The sequence below is a fragment of the Podarcis erhardii genome (genome assembly GCF_964252035.2).
Source record: "Podarcis erhardii genome assembly, chromosome: 2".
In the NCBI taxonomy this organism is placed as follows: domain Eukaryota; kingdom Metazoa; phylum Chordata; class Lepidosauria; order Squamata; family Lacertidae; genus Podarcis; species Podarcis erhardii.
Genome location: NC_138498.1, coordinates 6,365,107 through 6,381,048, shown reverse-complemented (window position 1 = coordinate 6,381,048; position 15,942 = coordinate 6,365,107). Strand labels below are relative to the sequence as shown.

Here is a 15,942-nt window from a genome sequence, read left to right as displayed (position 1 = left end):
CTATGATTTGCTGAGAGCAGCTGGTGTGCTTTTTAATCAAATGTAGGTTTACCAAGCTAAATGTTGCCAAATCAAAACAATTATTATTATTATTATTATTATTATTATTATTATTATTATTATTTATTATTATTTGTACCCCGCCCATCTGGCTGGGTTTCCCCAGCCACTCTGGGCGGCTTCCATAGAAACCAAAAATACACTAAAAAGCAAAACAGTAACAGAAGATTTGAATTTCCCAAACCCAAACGCATACTTTTAAGACCCCTCACGGAATAAATTTGCAAAAATTAAGCTTCCGTCCAGAAAAGAACACCCCCTAATTGGCCAAGGTGTGCAGCACTCAGGCACATGTCAGGAAAAAGGATGAGAGAGTAGAGCAACCAGCTAAGAAGGTAGGCAGAGGGCAGGCCTGGGTGGCTGGGTGACCCTGGCACAGACCCCACCTGCTCCTGCTGAGGACCCCTCCCTCTCGCAAGGCCACCAGCTTGGCTGACTCTGCCCTCTGCCAGGCCTGGCAGCCCTGCTCCGCCAGAATCCCCAGGCGCCTAATTTGTTTTGCATGCCCGGGACCTTTCCTAGCAGTCAAACAACCCACTATATTTTAGTCTTCAGTAGGAAATGATGTTTCTTGACTTTTCCTCCCTCATTCAGAAGAGAGCTCCATCCTTTTGGAATCAAAGTCAGCATTGTTGAACCAGGTACTTTCAAGACACCCATACAGTCAAAATTAGCTGAGTCCTACGAACCTTTATGGAGCCGGTTACCTTCTGACCTCAAGGAATGCTATGGGCGGAAGTACTTTGAGCAATGTGAGTAGACATGGGGGAGAAACTCAGTTTGGTATGAAAGCTATCTAGTTCACACTTAACAAAACAACACATGAATCAACGAAACAACACATGAACCAAAATTCAGACTCATGTAAATTTAGTAATGCACTTTCCCCAAGCAATAATGTGTACAAAAATACATACTGTTACAAAAGCCTGGTGTCTGCCCCTCTCAGCAACTTTGCACTCCCCCAAAAAGTCTTGCCAAGTCCAATCCATATCCCAATTAAGCAAAACCCTGGTATTTATTAATTTCTAGGGCTTAGCTATATCTATAATAATACATTAGTAGGAAGTATGTATCAAAAGTGAAGCTAGCATACAAGAATACTCTGTGTTAGAGAAAACTGTTTGCAAAAATGTGTCCCTTGTGGAAAATTGCATATAAAAATATTAAGAGAAATTGGCACTAAAATGCTGGTAAAATTTTGTGAGAATTTTCAAACCACAAACTGAAATGTGGAGAACTGAACTTAAAGGTTGAAGAAATGAGAAACAGAATCTAAAATTGACAAGCTGAGCCATCCCTGACTGAAATTTCTTTTTTCAAAATTTTGTATGAAACTTTGAAAGAAAATATACAAAGGTTAATGTGATGGGATAATGAGCTGCTTGTGCGTAAAAGCTTGATCCCTCTGGGGTTTGGCTGGTCATCCAAACCGATGCACTAACGGAGCCCCCAAAGCATGACTCCGTCAGTCGCTGGTAGAATCTGACAGTGGGCGTCTACGGAATCTACGCCAACATAAAAGCTGTTTGACAGACATGCGCTTTCGTGACTCTCTGCGTGACAGTTTCCGGCGAAGGGTGGGCGTTCCCAACGGGGGTCCTGTTACCTCTCCACTACTCTCACTGGAAGCATCCCAGAGCCTCCCCTCCGCTGTGACTCCTGCACTCCCCCTGCTGGTTCCCTCTTCTGCTGCAGATTCTCTCCTATTCTCCTGGAGCCTGTCCACCACCTGTCTCTCCGATGGCAGTTCCCTGACATCCACCTCCCCCCCAGGGCCCCCTTCACCCCCTCCCGCCTCCTCTCCCACTGGCGGTGAGGGCGGAAAGCCCCTGAAGGAACTCTCCTCGTCGTCCGAGGATTCTAACACTTCCAGCCACGGCGTACCGTCTCTCTCCCCGTCTTCCTCTTCTTCGTCGGAGTCGGCTTCTTCACCCACCCCTGACTCTGGGAACCCTTCAAACTCCCCTTCCTCATCGGTGGTCCCAAAGTGTTCCCTTCTAAATCGAGCCACGGGTTGCGGTTTTCTAGGGAAACGCTGATGAAATGTTTCTATTAAAACCTCGTCATTGACTACCTCTGCTGGTACCCAAGTGTTTTCCGACTCTGCTTCCCCCTCCCATTCTACCAGATATTCCACCTGATTCCCCTTCCACCTGGAATCAATGATTCCTGCCACGTTCATGTCGCGCTCTCTCTCTTCTATCACGGGCGTTTGGGTGGCCTCTCTCTCACGCTCCCCCCACTCACGTCCCTCTCAGTACGGCGACAGTAATGACCTGTGAAATACTGGGTGTAATTTCATGTGACTGGGCAGCCTGAGTTTGAATGCCACTGGGTTGACCTGCTGTGTGACCTCAAAGGGTCCCAATCTTTTGGGCCTCAATTTCTTACTCCCGCCCTTGAACGGTAGCCCTTGGGTGGACAACCACACCCGGTCCCCCACCCTTATAGTTTCACCCTCCCTCCTATTTCTGTCTGCTTGCTTCTTATATTCTTCCTTGGCTTTCTCTAAGTTAAGTTGAAGCTGACGGTGGATCGCCTCCATCTCTTCAAAAAAATATTCCGCCGCCGGCACGCTCCACCTCTCCCCTCCCTCTCCTGGGAATGCCCGGGGGTGACACCCATAATTTGCCAGGAAGGGACTCATCCCTGTGGACACGTTCTCCGCGTTGTTGTAGGCAAATTCTGCTAGAGGTAACTTATCCACCCAATCATTTTCTCTGTCTTTTACATAACACCTCAGGTATTGTTGTAAAACCCCATTTGCCCTTTCCGCTTGCCCATTGGTTTCTGGGTGCCGGGCAGTTGAGAAATTGAGTTCTACGTGCAGTAAGCTCATAAGTTTCCTCCAGAACCTGGAAGTAAATTGTTTCCCTCTGTCGCTCAAAACCCTCAAGGGGGCGCCATGCAACTTAAAAATATGTTCTACAAACAACTTGGCGGTTTCCTCCGCTGTGACTGCATGTGAACAGGCTATAAAATGACACATCTTGGTTAATTGATCTACCACCACCATGACAGCTGTTTTGCCTTTGGATTTTGGAAGGTCCGTCATAAAATCTATGGATACTGCCTCCCATGGCCTTTCGGGCGTGGGTAAGGGTTGTAATAGCCCCGCTGGCGCCACCCTCTCTCCTTTCGCTCGCTGGCACCTGTCGCAACCCCTGACATATTCCCGTACGTCCTCCCTCACCTTGGGCCACCAAAACTCCCTGGTAACCAACCACATGGTTTTGTGCTGTCCAAAATGTCCCGCTGTGGGGCTGTCATGCAACTGCTTGAGTACTCTGCCCCTCAGTTCCCCGTCGGGTATGTACAGTGCCCCTTTGTAATACAACGCCCCGTTCTTTTCTTCGAACCCCCCTGTGTTCTCCTCTGTCCTCCGGAGCTCTCTGAGTTTCTCTTGGGCGTATTCATCGTTCTCCGTACCCTCTATCAGTTCCCTCTGCCCCACCAATGCCGCCCCACACACCCAGCGGTCTTCAGGGATTACATGCCTTGCCTCAGGCGCTCCCTCCCCCTCTAAGTACTCAGGTTTCCTGGAAAGAGCGTCCGCCCTCACGTTCTCGGAGCCGGGTACGTAACGAATCTCAAAGTGGAATTTGGAGAACTCCTGGGCCCATCTCACTTGTCTCTGGTTCAGCACTCGGGCTGTTCTCCAGTATTCCAGATTTTTGTGGTCAGTTCGGACTTGAACCTTGTGCTGCGCCCCAATCAGTAAGTGCCGCCATTTCCGGAATGCTTCATGAATGGCGAGCAGTTCTCGGTCGTACACTGTGTAGTTCCTCTCGGATTTGTTCAACTTCCGCGAGAAGAATGCACACGGTCTCCATTCAGACGTATCTTTTCCCGGCTGGAGAAGAACGGCCCCCACCGCTCGGTCTGACGCGTCAGTCTCCACTCTCATTGGTTGTTGTAGATCCACGTGCAAAAGTTGCTCTTCCGACGCAAACGCCTGCTTTAAGCGTTCGAACGCCCTCTGCGCTTCTCCCGTCCAAACAAATTTCTTTTTGCTACTAAGACAATCCGTGATGGGCGCTGTTAAATGGGCAAAGTTTTTGATGAACTTCCTATAGAAGTTTCCGAAGCCCAGGAACCTTTGCACGTCCTTCTTGGTCTTTGGTGTTTTCCATTCCAGTACCGCTTGAACCTTGCTGGGATCCATGGCCAATCCCTTGTCAGACAACCGGTACCCCAGGAATTCCACCTCCTTGGTATGAAACTGACACTTCTCCAGTTTCACCCACAGCCGGTTTTCTCGCAGCTTGCTCAGTACCTCTCTTACATCTCGCACATGCTGCTCCTCGTTGTCTGAGTACACCAGGACGTCATCTAAGAACGCTACGCAGTTCTTGTAGAGCAGTGGCCCCAGGACGTGATTCATGAATGATTGAAAACAGGCGGAGCCCGCTTGTAATCCAAAAGGCATAACCAAGTACTCAAAGGCCCCCAAGGGGGTGAACATAGTGGTCTTCCACTCATCCCCCTTTCTCACACGTATCAAGTTATATGCCCCCCTAAGGTCCAGCTTGGTAAAAATTTTCCCTTTTCTCACCCGTGTTAGAATGTCATCAATTCTGGGCATAGGGAAAGTCACTGGTTCTGACACTGCATTTAGGGCCCTGAAATCACATACAAGCCTGGGCTTGCCCGTGTTTTTTTTGTCCACAAAGAACACTGGGCTGCCCCCCACCGCTCGTGACTCTCTGATGAAACCTCGCTTGAGATTCTTGTCAATGAACTCCCTTAACTCCTGCATCTCACTGTCTGACATGTCTACAGCTTGCCCACTGGCAATTGTGCTCCTGGGAGTAAGGTAATTTGACAATCAAAGGGTCTGTGCGGGGGCAGCTTATCTGCTTCTTTTTCGCTGAATACGTCAATCAAGTCAGCGTATTGTGGTGGCACCCTCCCCTTGTCCATCATTTCCATCCCTGCTAGAGTGGCCCTGGCGCCTGCCTGAGCCTCTCCCTCCTTGCAGTGTTCTAGGCAATGTGCTGATCCAAAGGAAACCACTCTCTGATGCCAGCCTACTAGCGGATCGTGTAGCGCCAGCCAGCTCATACCCAAGATAATAGGAGCTCCTCCCAAGGTGGCTACGTTAAACGCTATCAGTTCGGTGTGTCGTGCCACCCTCATTATCATTGGTACAGTCTGTTGGCTCACTTCTCCTCCCAACAGCTCCCTCCCATCAATCGTGGTAACCTGCAAAGGCTTACTCAATGGGATAGTCTGTATCTGGTGTGCAGCTGCAAACTCTTTGCTCATGAAATTACATGAGCTACCTGAATCCAATAGCGCCTTTATCTTCAGTGGGTGTCCGTTTGCCAGTTCCAGCAACACCTCTATCACAAGCGCTGGTCTTGGAGGTTCCGGCGTGGGCACATTCATTACTCCCTGGCCTGGCTGCTGTGCCCTGATGTTGGCAACCAGGCGTTGGCTTTTACTTGCTCCGTGATTTCTTCTTCCTCCTTCCCCCCAACAGTTCCCGCCATCCCTTGCCATTCCTTCCTTTGCGGACAGACTCTGGCAAAGTGACCTGGCTGTTGGCAGAGATAGCATCTCTTGCCGCTCTTTCCCTCCTTCTTCCGCCCTTCACTGGTGTTTGAAACTGCGCGCGCGCGCGCTGTTCCAAGTTCCATCGGCTCTGCTGGCGGGAAAGGCTGCTCCGGAATCTCTGGAATGCGGAAGTCCTTCCAACGTTCCCCCTTTCCTTCCCGCTTTTCCATAGCTCTAGCTTCCTGGCGTGCCCCAATGGACAGCGCTGATTTAGTCAGCTGATCCATAGACTCCGCCCTAGGCGCCCGGGAAAGTTCATCTTTCACTGCCGGAGAGAGACCTTCTTCAAACAGCATTTGAATAGGTTCACTAGCAAGGTCCCACCCAAGTCTATGAATCAGCATGGTGAACTCAGTCCAGTACTCACGTACAGATCGGCTCCCCTGTTTACACGCCATTAACTGCCTGCGCACCACTCCCTGCTCGATCTCGCTGGAAAACATCAAGTCCATGGCGCGGAAAAACTTCATTGTGTCCTTTAAGATTTCATTATTGGCTGCCATCAGGGGCCGAACCCAGTCCCTCGCCCCTCCCTCTAGATGGCCAATCACGTACGCCACTCTAGAGTTCTCGTCGGGGAAGTCATCAAACAGCAGATTGAGAGCATATTGCATCTCTGTCCTAAAGGCTTGATAGTTCCGGGGATCCCCCCCAAATTTCTGCACCAGTCCAGGCACCCGTCTGGCAAGTGGGGTGGTCTTCCCCTTATCTGCATCTTGAGCCCTCCTCTCCTCGAGCCTCGCCGTTTGCAGTGCCAGCTGGACCTCCAACGCCCTGTACCTTTGTTCCAGGCTTGGATCTGCCCCGGCTCCTGCTCCCCCGGTTCCGGCTGGTTCGCTCATGATGCCTTCTGCTTGCACAAGCTGCTTTCAAAGACTGTCAGATTGCTGTGATGGGATAATGAGCTGCTTGTGCGTAAAAGCTTGATCCCTCTGGGGTTTGGCTGGTCATCCAAACCGATGCACTAACGGAGCCCCCAAAGCATGACTCCGTCAGTCGCTGGTAGAATCTGACAGTGGGCGTCTACGGAATCTACGCCAACATAAAAGCTGTTTGACAGACATGCGCTTTCGTGACTCTCTGCGTGACAGTTTCCGGCGAAGGGTGGGCGTTCCCAACGGGGGTCCCGTTACCTCTCCACTACTCTCACTGGAAGCATCCCAGAGCCTCCCCTCCGCTGTGACTCCTGCACTCCCCCTGCTGGTTCCCTCTTCTGCTGCAGATTCTCTCCTATTCTCCTGGAGCCTGTCCACCACCTGTCTCTCCGATGGCAGTTCCCTGACAGTTAATATCAAATATCTTGTTATCAATGGCAAAAATTAATCTAAATTAGAAACACAAATCAAAAGGAAGAAAAAGAAAAAGAAAAAAGGAAGAAAAAGAAAAAAGAGAACTTCTGAATTCTTTGTCTGTCAGCTATATATAGAAGATTATTCAAAACATCCACTCCAAGATGACACCCAATGATTCCACTTTCTATAAACCAATATTTCCATTAGTCCTCAAACCCAGATATCATAAGTTCATTTTCTTTTTCATGCAAAAAAGTGTATAAGGAGTTTCCAATCTTTAATAAATAGTGACAATGATTATTCTCTTATTAAACACATCAACTTTACCATCTCAGCTAAATCCAATATTTTTTACACCCATTCCCTCATGGTAGATAATGATGAATCTTTCGATCTTTGAGCATAGAAGAGTATTGCCACTGTGATCATGTATTGAAATAATGTTCTGCAGTCTTTTTCTTTTTTCTTTTTAATAATATTTATTAAGTTTTTACAAGAAAAAGTTTAAAAAATAAAAACACACAAACAGACAAAAAGACAAAAACCAAAATTTAAAAAAAAAATCACTCTTTCAGATATCGTGCCATTCATTAACTTATTTTCATGACTTCCTCACACCTCCCTTTTTTGTATTCCATTTACAAATTTGTTCAGCAAATTCATACCCTCTTATTTTACCCTTAGTCATTTTTCCTCACATATTGTAACTTCTAATCATATTGCTAGAACCACTTCGTTTCATTCCAACATCATTCACATTCAAAAATTTTGCAATGTTTCTGTAAATAAATTTTAAATTTCTTCCAGTCTTCTTCCACCGACTCTTCTCCCTGGTCTCGGATTCTGCCAGTCATTTCCGCCATCTCCATATACTCCATTACTTGCATCTGCCATTCTTCCAGAGTGGGTACATCTTGTGTCTTCCAATGCTTTGCTATGAGGATTCTTGCTGCTGCTGCTGTTGCATACATAAAGAAAGTTCTATCCTTCTTTAACACCAATTGGCCGACTATGCCCAGGAGAAAGGCCTCTGGTTTCTTAGGGAAGGTGTACTTAAGTACCTTTTTTAGTTCATTATATATCATCTCCCAGAAGGCCTTAATCCTTGGGCACGTCCACCAGAGGTGAAAGAATGTACCTTCAGTTTCTTTACATTTCCAACATTTATTGTCGGGCAGATGATAGATTTTTGCAAGCTTGACTGGGGTCATGTACCACCTATACATCATTTTCATAATGTTATATCCTATATCTTGTGCCCATTTTATCATTGCAGATTTTACCGTTTCTTCCTCAGTATTCCATTTCAACAGCAAATTATACATTCTTGACAATATCTTAGCATTGGGTTCTAACAATTCTGTCTCTAACTTTGATTTTTCCACCTGGAAGCCCACTTTCTTATCTTGGTTATAAACCTCTCTTATTTGAAAATAATGTAGCCAGTCTCGCACCTTATCTTTGAGCTTCTCATAACTCTGCAATTTCAATTTATCACCTTCCTCTTCCAAAATTTCTCAATACTTTGGCCATTTAGTTTCCATGTTAAGTTTTTTCAAAGCTTTCGCTTCCATAGGTGAGAGCCACCTTGGGGTTTTACTTTCCAAAAAATCTTTATATCTCGACCATACATTGAACAATGCTTTCCTGACAATATGGTTTTTAAAAGCCTTATGTACTTTAACCTTGCCATACCACAAATATGCATGCCATCCAAATGCATTATCATAACCTTCAAGATCTAAGATGTCTGTGTTTTCGAGAAGTAGCCATTCCATCAACCAGCAAAAGGCTGCTGATTCATAATAAAGTTTCAAGTCTGGCAGGGCAAATCCCCCTCTATCTTTAGTATCCGTAAGTATCTTAAATTTTATTCTGGGCTTTTTGCCCTGCCAGACAAATCTGGAGATATCTCTTTGCCACCTCTTAAAACAATCCATCTTATCAATAATTTGCAACGATTGAAACAAAAACAGGATTCTCGGCAGTACATTCATCTTAATAACAGCAATTCGGCCTAGCAAGGAAAGCTTCAAGTTTGTCCAAATTTTCAAATCTTTTTTCACTTCTGACCAGCATTTTTCATAATTGTCTTTAAATAAATTAACATTCTTAGAAGTCATATTCACCCCCAGGTATTTTACCTTCTTTACCAATGTTAAATCTGTCTCCTTCTGTAACCTTTCTCTTTCGACCGGGGTCAGATTTTTTTCCAAAGCCTTAGTTTTTGTCTTGTTTAACTTAAATCCTGCCACTTGACCAAAGTCCTGGATTAGTTCTAATGCTCTCTTAGTACTAGCTATTGGCTCCTGTAATGTCAAAACGAGGTCATCTGCAAAGGCTTTAAGTTTGTAATGTTTAACTCCGACCTGAATGCCCTTTATCAAGCGGTCCCTTCTTATCATATTAAGCAAAACTTCCAGGACTGAAATAAAAAGTAATGGGGAAATTGGGCAGCCTTGTCGTGTCCCTTTCTCAATCCTAAACTCTTCTCTCACCACGTTATTAATTATCAGTTTAGCCTTTTGCTCAGAATAAATCGCACCTATACCATTTTCAAAGTTTTGCCCTACCCCCATCCCCTGAAGATTTTTCTTCATAAAACTCCAAGAGATGTTGTCAAAGGCTTTCTCCACATCTACAAATATCAAAACTGCTTCTGTATTGATATTCGCTTGTAACTTTTCTAGAATATTGATTATATTCCTCATATTATCAGATAAATGTCTACCAGGGAGAAAGCCAGCCTGATCTTTATGTATCATTTCAGCTATTACTTTTTTCAATCTCTTGGCCAAAATATCTGCAAAAATTTTGTAATCCACATTTAAAAGGGATATGGGACGGTAGTTCTTAAGTTGTTTTCTTCTCAGTCTCATTTTTTGGTATAAGCATGATATATGCTTCTTGCCACGACTCTGGCGCTTTTTTCCCCTCCATAATTTCATTGCAAACCTCCCTTAGTGGTTGAATTAAATAGTCTTTCAAAGTTCTATAATATTTGGAGGTTAGTCCATCAGGTCCTGGTGACTTGCCCAATTGCATGTTCTGAATGGCACCTTCAACCTCTTGTTCTGTTATTTTGTAATTCAAAAACAATTTATTTTCTTGAGAGATTTTTTGCAGTCCATTGACTTTCAAAAATTGGTCAATTTCAGTCTCATTCTGAGGCCTTTGTGTATAAAGTTGTTTAAAGTATCTCTGAAAACAATCTCTTATCTCCTGTGGATTCTGTATGCTCTTTCCATCAACTTCAAGATTAGTAACAGTGTTTAATTTTTGTCTCTTCTTCAACTGCCACGCTAGCAACTTCCCGCATTTATTCGCTGAATCAAAGGTCTTTTGTCTCATCTGTTTAATTTTCCATTCTATCTCTTGGTTTATCATTTTCATATATTGTACTTGATGTAACTTGATTTCTCTTAAGATCTCTTGTGACTTTGGTTTGGATCTAAGTTTCCTCTCTCCTTCTCTTATTTTCCCCAGGATCTTTTCTTTTTTCTCCTCTTGAGTTCTCTTTTTTATTGCATTTTGCTGAATCAAAAATCCTCTCATTACGGCTTTGCTAGCATCCCAAATTACTCTTTTTTCCACAGAAGTCTTCAAATTTATCTCAAAATAGTCTCTCATAATTTTTTGGGCCTTCTTAATAATTTCCTGATCTCTAAACAAGGTGTCATTCATCCTCCATCTAAAGGAACCAGTCAATGTTACTTTCATTTCCATTTTCACAGGGTTGTGGTCGGAGCAAGTTTTTGGGCAGATTTCCACCCTTCGAATCTTGGGTGCCAATCCTCTGGTAATCCAGATTTGGTCAATTCTTGTCCAGGTCTTTTGGGCTTCAGAAAAGAAAGTTCCCTCTCTGCCTAGAGGGTTCTTGGTTCTCCAAATGTCAATCAAGTCCATATTGTCTGTCAATTCAAAAAAAGGTTTCGGTAGTCTTCCATCTTTCGTTACCACTTGTCTTTCTGATTTGTCCATATTTGTCGAAACCACTCCATTCATATCTCCGAGCATAATGATGTTGTAATCCATAAAGTCCAACAGTGTCTCATGCAGTTTCTTAAAAAATTCTGACTTCCCCTCATTTGGTGCATATATCCCTACAATCAAAAACTTCTCTCCTTGAAATTGTATCTCAATTGCCACAAATCTTCCTTGGTCATCTTTAAAAACCAATTTAGGTAACAGGCTTTCTTTTGCATAAATCACGACTCCTCTCTTTTTAACTTTGTCAGATGAAATAAATTCTTGACCTAATCTTTTATTAATTAAAACTTTTCTATGTGTTCTGATCACATGGGTTTCTTGCAAACAAATCAAGTCCAATTTCTCCTTTTTTAACAAATGAAAAATTTTCTTCCTCTTATCAGGAGAGTTCAGCCCTCTAATGTTCCAACTTAGTACCTGCAGAGACATTGTATAATTATTCTGTTCCTCCAACTGCTCCCAGTAACTGTTCTTGGTCTGTTGGTGGTCTCACCTTCTCTAGGCTATCCAAACCCAGTGGTAACTTTACTGTGTCCAAAGCCCCAGGCTTTGGTATCTTCGGTTCTCCTTCCTCTGACTCTTTTCGTAGATGTTCCTCGTGGTCTTTCAGAAATCTCTCTTTATCCTCCTCTGATCGGATTCTCACCTTTCGCCCTTTGTAAGTAAAAGACAAACCCTGGGGGAACTCCCACCTGAAAATGATGCTATTTCTTCTTAGCAAGTACACCAAATCTGCGTATTTGGCCCTAAGGTCCAAAAGATGTTTTGGGATATCTCTATAAATCTCAATCCTGGAGTCCTCTATCTCCAGTGATTTCTTGTAGTGCAAACTCAGAATTTTATCTCTCTCTTCCTTAGATCTAAGTGTAATCAAACAATCTCTTACTTTGTTCTTTTTTCCTTTACCGCCATTGCCAAATCTAAAGGCCGTCACTATCTTAAAATCTTTATCTTGGTCTAGGCCCCAGAAGTCTTCAAATTCCTGTGTCAAAAATTCACTCAAGTTATCTTCTTCCAATTCTGGGACCGCTCTAATTCTTAGGTTGGCCTGTTTATCTCTAAGTTCAAATAAAGACAATTGCGTCTTGTGGTCTTCTAGTTGTCTATTAATTGGCTGAATCTTTCTCTCTACTTCCAGTGCCTTTTCTTTAGCTTCCTCTGCAATCCTTCTTGTCAATTTAGATTCCTGCAGCAACCTGTCAATGGCCTGTGTATTTGAGCTGATAGTTGTGGCGTTTAAATCAATCTTAGCTGACAATTTTTCCAAAGCTCCAAAAATTTTGTCTAATGATGCATTAAGTGTCTCATCAGAGCCCCCACCTTTTGCCCCAGATTGCCCAGTTTCTTCCTTTTCTGTAACTGAAGGGGCTACAATTGATTGTCTTCGCTGCTGCTGTCTAGTTTTTACTCTTGGAGGTTTTTCCTGAGGTTGAAGTTGATCCATTACTTTATCTCCCTCAAGGTCACTCTCACAGTCAGATTTTTGTTATGAGAAAAGTTTCTTAGCCAGCTGCAGTGGAAAAACCCCAGTTATAACACAGTCCTCCTCTAGGGGAGCTTGGCAACAATGTTCACTTTAAAATGGATTGCCTCTATATGCAATAGTATCTTTCAGTCAAAGGCAACAGTTACAGAGGGAGTCTCTCCAAATTCTCAGTCAAAAGCAACAGTTACAAAAAGAGTCTCTCCAAGTTTTCAATTCAAGAGCAGAGTAACCATGTAATGTAGCAATAAACGGTGCAGGGCTTTCCTTACTGTCTCTGGCAGTCCGCTAGCAGGGATTGAGCAGTGGTCTTAAATTCCTCCCTTTTTTCCTTTAAATGACAAATTCCTTCTTCCCCCCACCTTTAAGGGGGGTTCTTTCAGCAGACGTTGAAATTAAGCCCTTGTATCTCTGCTTTTCAAGATCTTAGCTTCCAAAGTCTTTGCTTTGATCTTATCTACAAAATCGGAAGACGGACTTCCCTTTTGCGTCTTCCCGCTTCAGAGCCAAATTCAAGTTCTTGTGTTGAGCAAAGGAAACAAATCCTTTGGCCTCCCCGTTTTTATCAAGTTCTTACTCACGGGTTGTAGTTTAAATCTGAATTTTCAAAGGAAGAAAGGTCAGTGCTCTCCGGCATCAGCTGTGCAGCTTCACTCCGCAGAAGTAGCGATTGCCTCTCAGCACTGCGTCACACGCCCCATCCTGTTCCGGGGCTTTTTTCCGAGCCATTTCACAAAACGGGTGGAGCGCAAAGGTGCCCGCCGAGTCCCACGGTCGCAGGCTTCACCCGCCTGTGGTTTTTGGAAGGGTCCCCGCTTCGCTGTAGCGAGCAGACCTGATTTCTGCGGAGCTTCCCCTTCTTACTCAGAAGGAGTCCGCCATTGCCGATGGCGCCGCCTCCGGAAGTCTGTTCTGCAGTCTTTTTCTAATTGTCTATCCATTATTCCTAGCTGGAAAAGTTCCGACATCAATTGAATGTGAAACTTAAAAATGTTCTGCATCAATGTATGTATTTGAATCCAATATTTCTTGGCATTTTTACAAGTCCACCAAGCATGACAAAATGGGTCTTCATATTTTTCACACTTCCAACAAACATTTCTCCTAAATAGAGCCCTTGAGTGCAAAGTGGAGGAGAGGGTTGATAGTGATCACTTACCGCTCTGCCTCCTATTGGATGCAAGAAAAGATTTATTTTGTAACGATAAACTTGAAGCTCCTAGGTCCCCCAACATGGAGTTGAGATACTCACGTATTAGATGGTCCGAAAAGTTGAATGCCGAAACATCTGAAAGGCTATACTCGGACATATTCCTCTTGAGATGAGATAATCTCTTAAACTCATCATGTTCTGAATTTAGAATAATCTTGTTCCAGGATCTGATCTCATTTTTGCAACCCCACCTGACTCAAAAAAAGAAATCGCGCCAATCTTTATTCCTCAACAAATCTAAATCTTGGTTTGATCAGGAATGTATTGCTACGAAGCGTTCCTTGTTGGATAAGTACAGGAATTACAAATCAGCGAACTTACCCTTGCTGCCTGCGGAATGGTTCGAAGCCAAACGTAAATATAAAGATCTGATTAAAAAGAAAAAGCTTCAGGCCCAAAGGGGGGAGTGGCAACGTTTATTAGAGGCCACTCGAAGGAAAGACTCAGCCACTTTTTGGAAAATAGTTGCGAAAAGTTGGCAAGATTCCCCGATTGAAATTGATTATACCATACCAGTTGGGATTTGGGAGGCTTACTTTTCAACTTTATATACATCAAATCAACATCTGCAGGCCATGCCCCCAGTTTCGAGTGATATTGGCGCCGAATGGCCCCCAGTAGCAACTGAAGAGATCTATAGGCTCATCCAATCCCTTAAACCTGGAAAAGCACCCGGTGTAGACAACATTATACCGGAACTCCTTAAGGCGAATGTTGAATGGTGGGCCCCTGTGCTAGCTGCCCTATTTACCAGCATAGACCAATTGGCCACTATCCCTGAGGACTGGGGATTAGCAATCATCATCCCTTTATTTAAGAAAGGGAGCCGATCAGATCCGGCTAATTACAGGCCAATTAGCCTAAGTATCATTAGCAAATTGTACGCTGCCCACCTATGCGATAAATTAGTGGACTGGTTGGAACAAAACCACATTCTCTCAGAAGCACAGGCGGGTTTTAGGGCAAATCGGTCAACATTAGACCAGGGCCTTGTTCTCCAACATCTTGCGGAGAAATATAATTCAAGAAAAGGAGGCTCCTTATATGTGGCCTTTATAGATTTCAAATCTGCTTTTGATTTAATACCGAGGGACAGGCTTTGGGGAAAGCTAAGCGCTGCAAATATAAACAAACGCCTACTGTATCTTAACCACGGTCTATATGAAAATACACGGATCCGGGTAAGGTGTGACAGACAGGGCCACCTATCCAAGGAAATCCAAATCCATCAGGGGGTTAGGCAAGGGTGTGTTCTTGCACCTACTTTATTTAACTTCTATATCAATTCGCTAGTAGGAAATCTGGAGAAAGAAAATGCCCATCCCCCCAAACTGGCTGGTACGCCCCTCCCGGCCCTTTTATATGCGGATGACACAGTTTTAATTTCTTTTTCTTGTGTTGGATTAAGAAAACTTTTGAGATCTTTTACCAAATACTGTAGCATCGAACAACTAATAATTAACTACAACAAAACCAAAGTCATGGTATTCTCCAAAAAAAGGAGGAGGCACAAATGGAGAATAGACAATCGCTCAATAGAACAGGTAGCAACCTTTAAATACCTGGGTGTAACCTTCCAGGAAAGGGGCTCCTGGCGCTTTTCTGCAAATGCAGAAAGATCTACCAAAGCGTTAATAAGATTCTTTTATGGGAAAGGGGGCCAACACATTCCGGCAGCCTCCCAGGTCTCTGCTGCCAAAATACTATCACAACTGTTATATGGATCCCAGATCTGCAGCTTTAAAAACCTTACTCTATTAGAGGCATTCCAAACTAAGTTTTTCCGCTGCCTGCTGGGGATCCCCTCTTGCGTATCCAACATAGTGGTTCGTTTGGAGGTTGGGCAAATTCCTATCAGTACCCGGATATGGATATTGAAGATCCATTACTGGCTAAAGCTTCTTTTCTTCCCGGTTGGGCTGGCACCTTTAACCCTATTAGATACTTACCAATCCAGATGGAAAGCTACACTGCTGGAAAAGCTTAAAGGCTTGGGGATCCCACTGCAGACCCTGATAGCGACAGGCTTCGAGAAAGCTAGGACTACAATTCGCCAGCGTATCTGGGACGTAGAATTACAATGCCATATGAGTGAAATGATCAAACACCCAGCAATAAGGGACCAGGGGAGAGGTTTCTCTCCAGCTAATTATCTGTCAGGTCTTCAGGTACCCAAATACAGACGGTCTTTTACCCTCGCTAGATTTAATGTTCTCCCTTCTGCCTTACTTCAGGGCAGATTTGAGGGTAAACCATATACAGCACGGGTCTGCCCTTGTGGCTCGTTGGAAGTTGAAACTGCTTCACATGTACTATTACGTTGTCGTCTTTATGAGGATATA

The 15,942-nt window shown here is 44.2% G+C and overlaps 3 protein-coding genes across 5 annotated transcripts in view; 2 read left to right on the top strand and 1 right to left on the bottom strand.

The window, feature by feature from the left end:
* PRIM1 (DNA primase subunit 1) overlaps positions 1-15,942 on the top strand; it is a 111,457-nt gene that overhangs the window by 47,900 nt on the left and 47,615 nt on the right. The gene's annotated exons all lie outside the window — the stretch shown is intronic.
* HSD17B6 (hydroxysteroid 17-beta dehydrogenase 6) overlaps positions 1-15,942 on the bottom strand; it is a gene marked incomplete at its 3' end in the record, with an annotated part of 129,238 nt that overhangs the window by 98,683 nt on the left and 14,613 nt on the right.
* The window catches only part of LOC309332214 (retinol dehydrogenase 16-like), a 107,015-nt gene that overhangs the window by 88,346 nt on the left and 2,727 nt on the right, over positions 1-15,942 (top strand). Inside the window, exon 3 of the mRNA XM_081845219.1 lies at positions 655-812. Coding sequence (XP_081701345.1) covers positions 655-812 — 158 coding nt within the window. The remainder of the gene's footprint in view (positions 1-654; positions 813-15,942) is intronic.